This window comes from Pygocentrus nattereri, chromosome 14, assembly GCF_015220715.1.
Source record: "Pygocentrus nattereri isolate fPygNat1 chromosome 14, fPygNat1.pri, whole genome shotgun sequence".
NCBI lineage: Eukaryota > Metazoa > Chordata > Actinopteri > Characiformes > Serrasalmidae > Pygocentrus > Pygocentrus nattereri.
The window spans coordinates 24,845,474-24,857,947 of NC_051224.1; the positions used below are offsets into that span (position 1 = coordinate 24,845,474).

General features: G+C 41.4%; 1 protein-coding gene across 1 annotated transcript in view; it reads left to right on the plus strand.

The window, feature by feature from the left end:
• Positions 1 to 864: 864 nt before the first annotated feature.
• Positions 865 to 12,474, plus strand: part of rrn3 (RRN3 homolog, RNA polymerase I transcription factor) — a 38,155-nt gene continuing 26,545 nt past the window's right edge. Inside the window, exons 1-6 of the mRNA XM_017715485.2 lie at positions 865 to 974; positions 2,236 to 2,355; positions 2,509 to 2,565; positions 3,889 to 3,978; positions 6,749 to 6,878; positions 7,370 to 7,429. Coding sequence (XP_017570974.1) covers positions 2,263 to 2,355; positions 2,509 to 2,565; positions 3,889 to 3,978; positions 6,749 to 6,878; positions 7,370 to 7,429 — 430 coding nt within the window. The 5' untranslated portion in view covers positions 865 to 974; positions 2,236 to 2,262. The remainder of the gene's footprint in view (positions 975 to 2,235; positions 2,356 to 2,508; positions 2,566 to 3,888; positions 3,979 to 6,748; positions 6,879 to 7,369; positions 7,430 to 12,474) is intronic.

Sequence of the window (12,474 nt, forward strand, 5' to 3'; positions counted from 1 at the left end):
CTGATGTTGTCTGGACCTGCTGCCTTCCTCACCTTCATTTTCCTCAGTTCCCTCCTCACCTGTTCTCTGGTTAGGGGCAGAGGAGCACAGGGCTGAGTGCAATGAGCTGAAAGCAGGAGTGTAAGCTGGGCTGAGGGAGGGTCAGTTACCAGATCAAATCTGTTGAAGAAGGAATTGAAGTCATTTGTCCATTGCAGGATTCCTACAAGCTGCCTGTTGGACTCCTTGAAACCTGGGATGGTTTTAAGACCCCTCTAAACTCCAAAGTGTGTATATCTGATCTATCTATCTATATCTATCTCTCTCTCTCTCTCTCTCTCTCTCTCTCTATATATATATATATATATATATATTTATTAGCCTGGAATATTGCACAGCATGAATTTGTAAACTTTTTAAACTTTTTTCTTTGTTTAAAATGATATTTTAACATTAACATCTCATTAGCATGGACGCTAATTAGCCATTTTGGTTGTTGCTAAAGGATATGCTGGTAAAAATTAAACCTTGCCAGTGTCCTCCTGTTTCACGTTTAAGCCCCAGATATATATATATATATATATATATATATATATATATATATATATATATAATTTATTTATTTAAACGTTTAATTTGTAAGAATACTGGGGCTAAATGGCTAAGTGTGGATAGTAAATAGTCTTATATCATAATAAAAGTACAGTAACTGTAGCATGAAAAGTACTAAAAAAGAGTATAAGAATGTAATTTTTATTATTTCTCCAAAAAATCATTTTTGTCTGGATATTTATGAGCAGACAGGGTTTCTCAGTGAAAGAGTCGTCTGTTGTGGCTGGTGTTTATCCTCCAGGTCGGTAGGGGCGGTGTGATGTTACGGGTTTCCTCCATGTTTCTTGTTGTGGGCATGCCGCATGTGGCTCTGCAGCATGTATCGTCAGGATTATTTAAAGCTTTAAATGAACGTGGTTTATCAGCACATTTAAGACACGCTGGTACGTACCTGTGTTTTATTCTGTGTTTTTGAAGCCTGTTTTGTAGCGGAGACTCGCTGACGGTCAGTCAGTCAGAGTGAAGGAACAAGTCTGAACGTGTTTATGTTCATTACAGCAGCAGCGTGACTGCATCACTTTCAGTGCTATTAACAGTGAAAACCCACAAAATGTTCGAGTGAAATGTCAATTTTCTGCTCGCAAAGTCAGGTAGACTCAGGAGCCAAGTGCTTTCCTTTTTGCCGCAGTTCAGTTAAACTGGCATTTGGCTGGTTTTTCACAGTCACAGAGTCATTCGGTGTTTGGCGTGTAAACAGAGTCGTTCAGAGTTGTAACGTTATTGGTGTGAAATGGTTCTTCAGATTGATGGGGAATGTGTTGTCTTTGGTTCTGTATGGAAGCCTTTTTGTAAATGGTTCTGTATAGCATTAGAAAGGGTTCTTGTTTTGTGACCCGCTTGGCGTTGTAGCACAAGCAGAACTCCTTTTGTTCTACTTGTGTGTGTATGTGAGTATCAGATCCATAAGTTCCTAAATGTGAACTATGTGGTGGTATCACTGCTACTGTGTAGCAGAATTAAAAGGGAATTCCACCATTTTATATAAAAAAAAATTCTGTTTAATTAAATGGTTAAGATGTAAACAGAGCGGTTCAGAGTGGTTTGGTGTGAAATGCTCTGTTCTAAAGAAACTTACAGAGTCAGAACTGTTCACAGTGGTGGTGATAGGAACCAGACGTCCACCTCTAAAAGCTCCCTCACAGAAAGTTTCTACATTAAATGGTTATGAATTCTCTGCCTGATGACTGAGACGCTGTTTTATGATAGTTTTGGGAAGATTTTGACCTTAAAGTCCATTCATGGAGGAGGGATACATAACATGCAGGGCGCTGTGAGGCAAAATAGTCCCCAAAGAAAACGTATTATTCCAGATTTTCCTGTTTTCCATCAACATTCCATAAAAACTCAGTAGACTAATGTAGGTTCTCTGGTGGTTCTGGTTAGTAAATAAAATGTCTATATTTGTGTCATGGCGACCCCTGGTTCCCATCACCACTGCTGTAATGACATCTGAACCATTTCACACCAAACCGCTCTGAGTGACATTACATTCCGACTGAAATCTGCAGGGGGAAAAAAAAAACCCTCTTTGAATCCTCCCTTTAAGGTCTTAATTTTCAGAAGTGATATTTGGATTAAATCCTTATCACAGCATGAAAGTAATCATGTTGTAGTTACTGATTTGTTTTTGTTTTTACATTACAGGTTTAGCTGAGGTATCAGAGATCCAACATGGAAGTGATAAAAGATTTTTTAAGTACTCCTCCAATCAAAACAGTGCGTTTTGGAGGCAATGTGGTCAACGTGTTAGCCAAGCTGAAAGAGGTGAGCTGAGTAAAGTCTTCTGAATGAAAATATCCAATAGTACCTGTCCAGTTATAACATCCCATACAAGGTACTAGGTACACAGTGGTTCCAGTAACTTCTATTTTCTAGCATACAGTGAAATATTGTTGATATGTCTTTTTCCTCTTTAAGGGAGATACAAGTGATTTTGAGCTGATAAGGCATCAACTTGCTGACCCAGATATTAAGGTGGGTGTGTTTTAGGTCTCTTTATGACCACAGAACATAACACAGCCCAATAGATCCACTTTAAAGCAGTTTCTCAAAACTTCTGTCCACTCAATAGGCAGTCATATGCAAACGTTTGACAGCGCTGATCATATTTCATGTTTTGTTGATTTTCTAAGTGAAAATAACAATTCCTCTACTGAGGACACAGGTACTGTTTATAATAGCACTAAGGCCCAGTCCCATTTCACCCCTCGCCCCTACCACTCAGCCCTACCCATCTGTTTTTTTCGTGTTCACACTTAGGGGTAGGGTGTCCTGATTCTTGTTGAGAGAGACTGGTGGGGCTACATGACCCTCCAAACGGAGGCTTTACAGAGACTCCAAACAGAGTGTTATCTCAAAAAAGAGAGAAACCAACGAGATGGCTGAACAAGAGACCAAAGAAAACCACAAATGTGAGAATTTTCACTGTTAAAAATAGAAAAAACACTCTTTTATCTTAGTCTAATGTTGTTTTAGTGTATTATGATCCTTTCCTTCATAACAAGCATAAAAAATCACTATTAGTGCTGATGTCTTGGTAGCTAACTAGCTAAATTTCCTGTTCCACCTTAAATGGTACAGCAGTTACATTCTGGTGCCTTAGTCATCAGAACTCTTGCACCATTTAAGATGGACCGGTTAAAATTTGAACAAGAATCTGGTGAATATCTGACGTCAGTTTCATATCACTGAAGAATTAGGGGTCGGTGATAATAAATGATTGCCCCCCTCTTTGAAGGCATATGATGCCCTAAATATAACTAAAGCCCAGCAGTGAGGAGCTGCACTCCTGATGTCACTGCAGCCTGGCAGGGTCGCCTACAGAGCAGCGCTAGAAGCTGTTAATGAAGTAATGCTCTTTTTATTTGAGGGTCCCATTTCAGAGGGAAGATTTCAACCACTACCCTGTAACTCAGTTCCAAGGGGCACGGAGACCCTCAAAAACAAGGGGTAGGGGTAAAAAGAAGAAATAGGATTGTGTCTATATATCTGTATATTTCTGAAAGAGATTATTGGAGATCCTCATACAAAACCATATTCATTAAACAGCCCCAGCCCATCATCCCTCCTCCACCAAACTTTATAGTTGGCACCATGCATTCTGGTAGCTAACGTTCTACTGGAGCCAAACCGCCAAACCCAGATTTGTCTTTCTCTGTCAGACTTTCTCTGTCAGACCGTCAGACTGGTATTCACTCCAGAATATATTTCCACTGCTCCAGAATCCAGTGGTGACGTGATGCCCATACAGTACTGTATGTAAATGTGATCTCTTTATTCTCTTTCCTCTTGTTACAGGATGCTCAGATCATTAACTGGCTGCAGGAGTTCAGGACGTGTGTCACACAGCTCGGCAAAGAACATGAGCAGTTAATCTACTGTGTTTTGGTAAGAGGTGCTGCCTCACAGAAGACCCGTCCACGCCTGCCTTGTATGGTGCAGACCTATCATAGGCTACGTTTACACAGCAGGTGGCCCAAATCTGACCTTTTTCTCCATATGTGATACAGATGTGTGACTTTATGTCTGTGTGAACAGATTAACTGAATCTGACATTTTCAATTCCAGTTCGAAATGCTTTCATATGTGGAACTGAAATCCGATCCGTATCCAATCTGCAGCAACGTGACTCAGTCTGAACAGCCAGATCAGAATTCATGTGACTTTTACGTCAGACCAACTCGACATTCCTTGTCATCTCACGTTGCTGAGGCTCATAAACATTTAGGCTGATGTTTCTGTACCAAAAAATTAGAAGAGACTCATCGCAGCCACTCTTTGTTTCAAACTAAGCGCTGAACACGGCCAGAGGAGACCGAGGCTGCAGCGTCAAAGAAAAGGACACTAACCAAAGCAGTGGGCGAGGCTGAATAACATGCCCTTTACGGTGAACTCTAACGCGCTATGGGTGATGAGCCCAGCTGTCAACCACTGGAACTTCATAATCGCCCCTGTGATGCTGGCTAAGATAAAACTGAAGACTAGCATTCGCTGGACATCATTATTGTTTACCTCTGGTTGAGACACGTGAAGCTCTGTTCTTTTCCACATGAGGTCAGTTTAGGAGCTGACCTGTTCAGACTGATGTCGCATACATCACATTTGAAAGATAATGTGAATAGACAATAAAAAATCAGATTTGGGCCACTTTTACCTGCTGTGAATGTAGTCATAGTTTTTCTTTAGTTTGGTGTGTTTTGACAGGTGTGAACGCTCCACATGTGCTTGTATGCTCCACACATCTGTTTGCTTTCAACTGAACCCTGGTTCAGTTCATTGCTGGTGGGAAGATATTTGTGTGTTAGTCTGCACTACAGGTCTGCATGGGACTGTTTTTCAGTCCCGCACCCATAGAACATCAGAACAATTTTGTCCTCCTCCCATCTGCGTAGTTTCTCAAGAAGAACTGGCATCCAGTATCTGAGACAGTCTAATCACAAACGTTTACATTTACAGCATTTAGCAGACCCTCTTATCCAGAGCGACTTTCAAGAAGTGCTTTGTCTATCTAGAGAAAGTATCTTTGCTAGTTACCAATAGCTTAGAGAAAAAGACAGTCCTGAGCTCGGATACTGCTAGAAACAAAATGTCACTGCAGACACAAAGAGAAAAAGAAACAGAGTGGAACGCAGAACTCTGTGCCATTCAATGCAATACAATAACAATAAGATACAATACAATAAACCACAATACACAGTGCAGTACAATAAAATAAGTGTAGCTTATAATTCAGTGCTCATTTAAGTGCTGTGTAAAGAGATGAGTCTTCAGTCTACGTTTGAAGACAGCAAGAGACTCTGCTGTTCGGACAGCCAGTGGGAGTTCATTCCACCACCTGGGTGCCAGTACAGAGAACATTCTCGACGCTTGTCTTCCGTGCTCCTTGGAGGATGGTGGGTCAAGCCGAGCTGTACTCGAAGCTCGAAGGGCTCGTGGTACAGTTCAAGATTTCACCATTGCCATCAAGAAGGTAGGGGCTGGTCCATTTTTGGCTTTGTAGGCAAGCATTAGGGTTTTAAATCTGATGCGTGCAGCTACAGGAAGCCAGTGAAGGGAGCGCAGCAGTGGGGTGACGTGGCTGAACTTGGGCAGATTGAAAACGATTCGTGCTGCCGCATTCTGGATGGGTTGCAGAGGCTTGATGGTCTGCATGAGAAGACCAGCCAAGAATGAGTTGCAGTAGTCAAGCCTTGAGATAACAAAGAGACTGCACTAGCATCTGGGTGGCCTCTCGGGTGAGGAAGGGTCGGATCCTTTGGATGTTGTACAGGAGATACCTGCATGACCAAGTTAGGTTCACGATGTGAGTCAAGAATGATAACTGGCCATCCAGAGTCACACCAAGACTTCTTGCCTCTACAGATGGAACAATCAGGGAGTTCTCGTACAAGATAGCAAGATCATGATGACCTGTAGTTGCAGGGATGAATATCAGCTCAGTCTTGCTGGGATTGAGCTTCAGGTGGTGAGCTGCCATCCATGTAGAGATGTCAGACAGACTGAGATGTGACTGGAAACCTGTGTGTCAGAGGGAGAGAAAGAAAACATTAGTTTTCTTTCTCTAGGACAAACAAATTATCCTCCACTGAAAGTAAAGGTCAGTCGTCAGGCTCACTGTCAGTAACACCGTTTATTTCCAGTAAACACAAAGCAGGATTTAAACCACAGCTGTCAGACTGAAGGCTATGCTGTTTCTATGAGCTACAAGAATTTGTGCATTGTTCACGTGATCAGCTGCTTCATGACTCTTTAGAACGACTTTGTTCATTTTAGTTGTTTTACTGTTATAAATGTATATCGTTTATAGATATGGTTAAGTGATTAATCAAGCTTTTTTAGGCTGTTCATTAATTTGCGGGATTTCTCTTCATGCAAGTCTGGTTCCATTGACTTACATTAAAAGTAAAGTATGTTTTCCTTTCTCCTGTAAAGTTACCAATTTGGAGACATGAGGTTTTGTTCTGACAGCAGCAATAAAAAGACATTTTCCCCAGGTCGTTCAGCCCTACAGTTGGGGTTCTTTAAGTACTGACATGCTACATGATACACTCAGAAAAGTGTAATGTGCATTTTATCATGCTAATAATATTAAATATGGTCATTTCGCACCACATTCTGATGTGTGTGTGTGTGTGTGTGTGTGTTCTCTCCTGGTCAGAGTCTGCCATGGCTTGACCGCAGTCCTGCCGTTGCGGAGGAGTATCTGGCGTTCCTCGGCAATCTGATCTCTGCGCAGACCGTTTACCTTCGGCCATGTCTCAAAACACTTGTCTCCAGTTTCACACCTAGTGAGTTCATTCTGATAGATCTATAACTGATGTTGTTCTTCACTCTTAAAAAGCTGTTTTTTCAATGGTTCTTGTAAAGAACATGGCTCTGTGTAGAACAATGAATACTCAAGGAACCCCTTGCATTGGTACAAGGGTTCTTCAGATTGATGGAGAATGTGCTGTAGATGTTCCTATATAGAATCTTTTTGAAAAGGGTTCTATGTAGCAACAAAAAGGGTATATTTCTTCTACTGTTACAATGTCAAGTTTGTCACAGTAGAAGAACCCCTTTTTGGGCCTGTACAGAACCTTTTAGAAAAAGGTTCTATGTAAAACCATCCACAGCACATTCTCCATCAATTTGAAGAACCATTTAACAATGCAAATAATCCTTTGATCATGCAAAGGGTTCTTTGAGTTTTAATTTTTTTTTTATATGGAGCCATTTTCTATACTAAACGTGACATGAGTGATGAGTAATAGTCTTTTCTATCATTTTTTTTTTCCAGGAAGAATAAAAATCCACGAAGGAAACGTGGATATTTCAGATTCAGATGACGATGATGAAAGTGAGTTGTGTAATGCTGACTTGAAATCTGCCACCCAACACATAGAACATGAAAGATCACAGTCTAAAGTTTAAACAGTTGTGTTGAATTGTGAATATATGCTATATTGCCAAAAGTATTCAGTCACCCATCCAAATTATTTGATTCAGGTGTTCCAATCACTTCCATGGCCACACGTGTATAAAACCAAGCACATAGGGGGATTATGGTGTGGGATTTTGTTTCAGGAGTTGGGCTCGGTTACTTAGTTCCAGTGAAAGGAACTCCTAATGCTTCAGCAGACCAAGAGATTTTGGACAATTTCATGCTCCTACAAAGTTGGCCCCTTCCTGTTCCAACATGACTGCACACCAGTATATAAAGCAAGGTCCATAAACACACAGATGAGCGTGTTTGGTGTGGAAGAACTTGACTGGCCTGCACAGAGTCCTGACCTCAACCCGATAGAACACATTTGACATGAATTAGAGTGGAGACTGTGAGCCAAGCCTTCTTGTCCAACATCAGCGTCTGACCTCACAAATGCGCTTCTGTAAGAATGGTCAAAAATTCCCATAAACACACTCCCAGCACTTGCACATAATTAAAAATGTGCTTTAGTGTGTCTTGTTAGGGTATGTGTTCACTTATTTTCACTTAGAAACTCAACAAATCATGGATTTTGTCCAGGGATGCTTGTATTGACTATTGGAGAACCTGTTTGTTAGTCACTTGATCAAGTGGATACAATGTTCCTTTGTGCGCATCCAATGAACAACAGTCCAGACTAAAACTTGCTGTTGGATGGCGTTCCCATTTATTGAGACATTTTCTACAGAAAACAAACTCTAACTTGAATCTAACTTGAACTTGAATTCACGCGTGATCTCGTTTCATTTGGTCGCCGAAGTTGGTCTGACTGCCTGTTCATGGTGGATGAAGTGGAAAGAAAACTGGCTAAAGCTGAACACACTGAACGAGTCAGTGTAGACACATTATGACCCGGTTGCTACCAGATATACAAGCAGATTGACCCTGTATAGTGCAGAGATTGTGATTGTGTTTCAGAGCGCTTCAGAGACAAGCTTATGGTGGATTCAGCTGTTGACCAGCCAGAAACCAGTGTCATTGTCAGAGTTTCTCCCCACAGCAGACAGGCATGACAGTTGATTGTTGACTTCAGTCAAGAAAGTTAAGATTTCCTAATTTAAGATAAGAGGAGATGCTGTAAGATAAGAATTTTTTTTATTGGTCATTTTCAATGTTACAGTAGCGAACATTCTTTAACCCCTACTTCCCAAGCCATCTAACCCCCCTCCCTAAGCCACCACCTATAAATGTACAATTGAACATGTAGACATTTTGATCAGTAGTAGATTAGTGTAAAAAAAAAAAAAAAGCATTAATAATGATACTGACAGTATTGCTGACTAACAAAAAGATATACAATACAGTGTCAAAAAATAAAGTAAATAAATTTAATTAAATAAATAAAACAAAAATAAATAAATACATACGTTAAGAAAAAGGGGAAAAAATGAAAAAACACCACAGTTCGAAACTATTTACCATTCTGCTTCTATTCACTTAAATTGGACAACTTTTTAAATTATGTGATAAAGGAATCCCAGACCAAATCAAACATGTCTGCCACACCTCTCAAACTAAATTTAATCTTTTCTAAGTTAAGGAAGAACATAACGTCTGTTAACCACAGAGCATGTGAGGGTGCCGTGGAAGCTTTCCACCCAAGAAGAATTCTTCTCTTACCTAAGAGGAGTGCCGCAGTCACGCCAGACTTCAGAGAAGACTCCAGTTGTACTCCAAACACTACGAATAATGGGTTGGGGCTAACATTACTTCCAAAAGCTTTGTTTAAAGAACTAAAGATAGCTTTCCATTATTTCTCAAGCTTCGAGCAGGTCCAAAATGTGTGCAATAGGGTAGCTGGCACTTTATCACATCAGGGGCATAAGGGATTTACCCCAGGGTTATACTATCCAGTCTGGCCTTGCATAGGTATGCCCTATGAACAAGTCTGAACTGGATTAAATTCATTCGAGGACAAGAAGAGGACAAATGTATCTGTTTTAAAACTTTGTTCCAAAGCTCCTCCTCAATCTCAAACCCAAGTTCTTGCTCCCACTTAGGCCTAACTGTTGAGGGGAAATCAGTGAATGACATTAGAATATTATAAAACTGTGATATCAACCCTTTTGAGTGAACAGGAGCTGCAAACAAGCTTTCCCAAGGTAATTCAGGTGGTCGTCCTGGAAACTGGGCAAAGTGTCTGTGCACAGTGGCGAATTTGAAAGTATCGAAACATATTGGTGTGCAAAAGGTTGAATTTGGAACACAATCCGGAGAAGCTGTGAAAGGTATCATCATCATATAGGTCCCTAAAGGTAGTAATTCCCAATCTATTCCAGGTGCCAAATGTGTGATCAAGTCTAGAGGGAGTAAATAGATGGTTGTTATCTATCGGGCTTAAGGTTGAAGCTGAAAGGAAACTAAACTAAAAGGAATTTGGGAAGAATGTTCATTTTGACACTTTGAATTCTACCAGCAAGTGATAGGGGAAGAGTACTCCACCTCTGAAAGTCCTCCTTCATGGATGACATAAGAGGGGAATAATTAGATTCTTGAATGGAGTCCAATGTACAGGCTATATGAATACCAAGGTACCTAAAACCATTTTGAGCTAATCGGAACGGAATATTGGTTTGAGATCATTGGAATATAAGAAAATTAAGAAGAAAATTAAGAGTAAAATATTCGCTCTTATCAAAATTTAACTTATATCCCGAAAAGGAGCCAAACTCTTTTAAAATGACTTGAGCAGACGGAATTGAAAGTGAGGGGTGACTAATATAAAGTAAGAGGTCGTCTGCATACAATGAAACTTTGTTTTCTATGTTATACCCTATAATACCCTGTATGTCTGACGATTGTTTAAGGGCAGTAGACAGAGGTTCCAAAAAAAACAGCCATTAGGGGTGTACTTTGTGTACTTCTGGTGCCAGTCCCAAGGCCGGATAAATGGTGAGGGTTGCGTCAGGAAGGGCATCCGGCGTAAAACTTGTGCCAAAACTATCATGCGGATCACAAATATGATTGCCATACCGGGTTAACAACGACCGCCTCCGGTGCTGTTGACCAGCAGGGTGCTGGTGGAAATTGGACTACTGTAGGTCGAAGACCATCAAAGAGGAGAGGAGGAAGGCGGGTTAGAAGGCAGCGAGACAGAAGGAAAGGCAGGAGTGTGGAGGTTAGAGTAGGGACTCTGAACATAGGGACAATGACTGGTAAAGGCAGAGAGCTTGCAGACATGATGGAGAGAATGAAGGTAGATATTCTGTGTGTCCAGGAGACCAGATGGAAAGGAAGCAAGGCCAGGAACATTGGAGGTGGATTCAAAATGTTCTATCATGGTGTAGAGAGGAAGAGAAATGGAGTAGGGATAATCCTAAAGGAACAGCTTGTGAAAAGTGTTCTGGATGTAAAGAGAGTCTCAGACAGCATCATGAGCCTAAAGTTGGAGGTTGATGGTGTAATTTTGAATGTGGTCACTTCATATGCACCACAGGTTGGTTGTCAGTTAGAGGAGAAATTTTGAAGTAAGATGGATGAAGTGGTAGATGGTGTCCCTAGAGAGGAGAGATTACTGATTGGTGCAGACTTCAATGGACATGTTGGTGAAGGGAACAGAGGGGATGAAGAGGTGCTGGGTATGTATGGTGTGAAGGACAGAAATGCGGAAGGTGTGATGGTTGTAGATTTTGCAAAGAGAATGGAAATGGCTGTGGTGAACACGTGTTTTCAGAAGAGGGAAGAACACAGGGTGACATACAAGAGTGAAGGGAGGTGCACACAGGTGGATTATATCCTTAGCAGGAGATGCCAATTAAATGAGATTGGAGATTGTAAAGTGGTGCCAGGGGAAAGTGTAGCAAGGCAGCATAGGGTGGTTGTCTGTAGAATGAGATAAGAAACAAAGAAGAGGAAGAGAGTGAAGAGCCAAAGATTAGATGTTGGAAGCTGAAGGAGGAGGATGGTTGCAGGCAGTTCAGGGAAAAATTGCAACAGGCCCTTGGGGGCAGTGAGGTGCTACCTGAGGACTGGGAAACTACAGCTAAGGTGGTGAGAGAAACTGGCAAGAATGTTTTGGGTGTTTCGTCTGGTTAGAGGAAAGAAGACAAGGAAAGTTGGTGGTTGAATGAGGAAGTCCAGAAGAAATATTCAGAAGAAGGCAGCTAAGAAAAAGTGGGATAACCAGAGAGATGAAGGAAGTAGGCAGGAGTACTGTGAGGCTAGTCGCATAGCAAAAAGAATGGTGGCAATGGCAAAGGCTCAGGCCTATGATGAGCTGTATGAGAGGCTGGATAGTAAAGAAGGAGAGAAGGACTTGCATTGTTTGGCTAAACAGAGATAGAGCTGGAAAGGATGTACAGCAGGTTAGGCTGATAAAGGATAGAGAGGGAAATGTACTAGTGAGTGAACAGAGAGTGATGAGTAGATGGAAGGAGTACTTTGAAGAACTAATGAATGAGGAAAACGAGAGAGAGATGAGGACAACGGGGGGAGAGATAGTGGATCAGGAAGTGCAGAGAATTAGTAAGTTGGAAGTGAGGGCAGCTTTAAAAAGGATGAAGAATGGAAAGGCAGTTGGTCCAGATGACATACCTGTGGAGGTATGGAGCTGTTAAGGAGAGAAGGCAGTGGACTTTTTAACCAGGTTGTTAACAAAATCCTGGAGAGTGAGAGGATGCCTGATGAGTGGAGAAGCAGTGTGTTGGTCCCCATTTTTAAGAACAAGGGTGATGTGCAGAGCTGCAGTAACTACAGAGGTATAAAGTTGATGAGCCACACCATGAAGGTATGGGAAAGAGTTGCTGAAGCAAGGCTAAGGCGAGAGGTTCAGATCAGTGACCAGCTGTTTGGTTTCATGCCCAGAAAGAGTACCACAGATGCAATTTTTGCATTGAGAGTGTTGCTAGAGAAGTACAGAGAAGGTCAGATGGAGCTACATTGTGTCTTTGTGGATCTAGAGAAGGCATATGATAGGG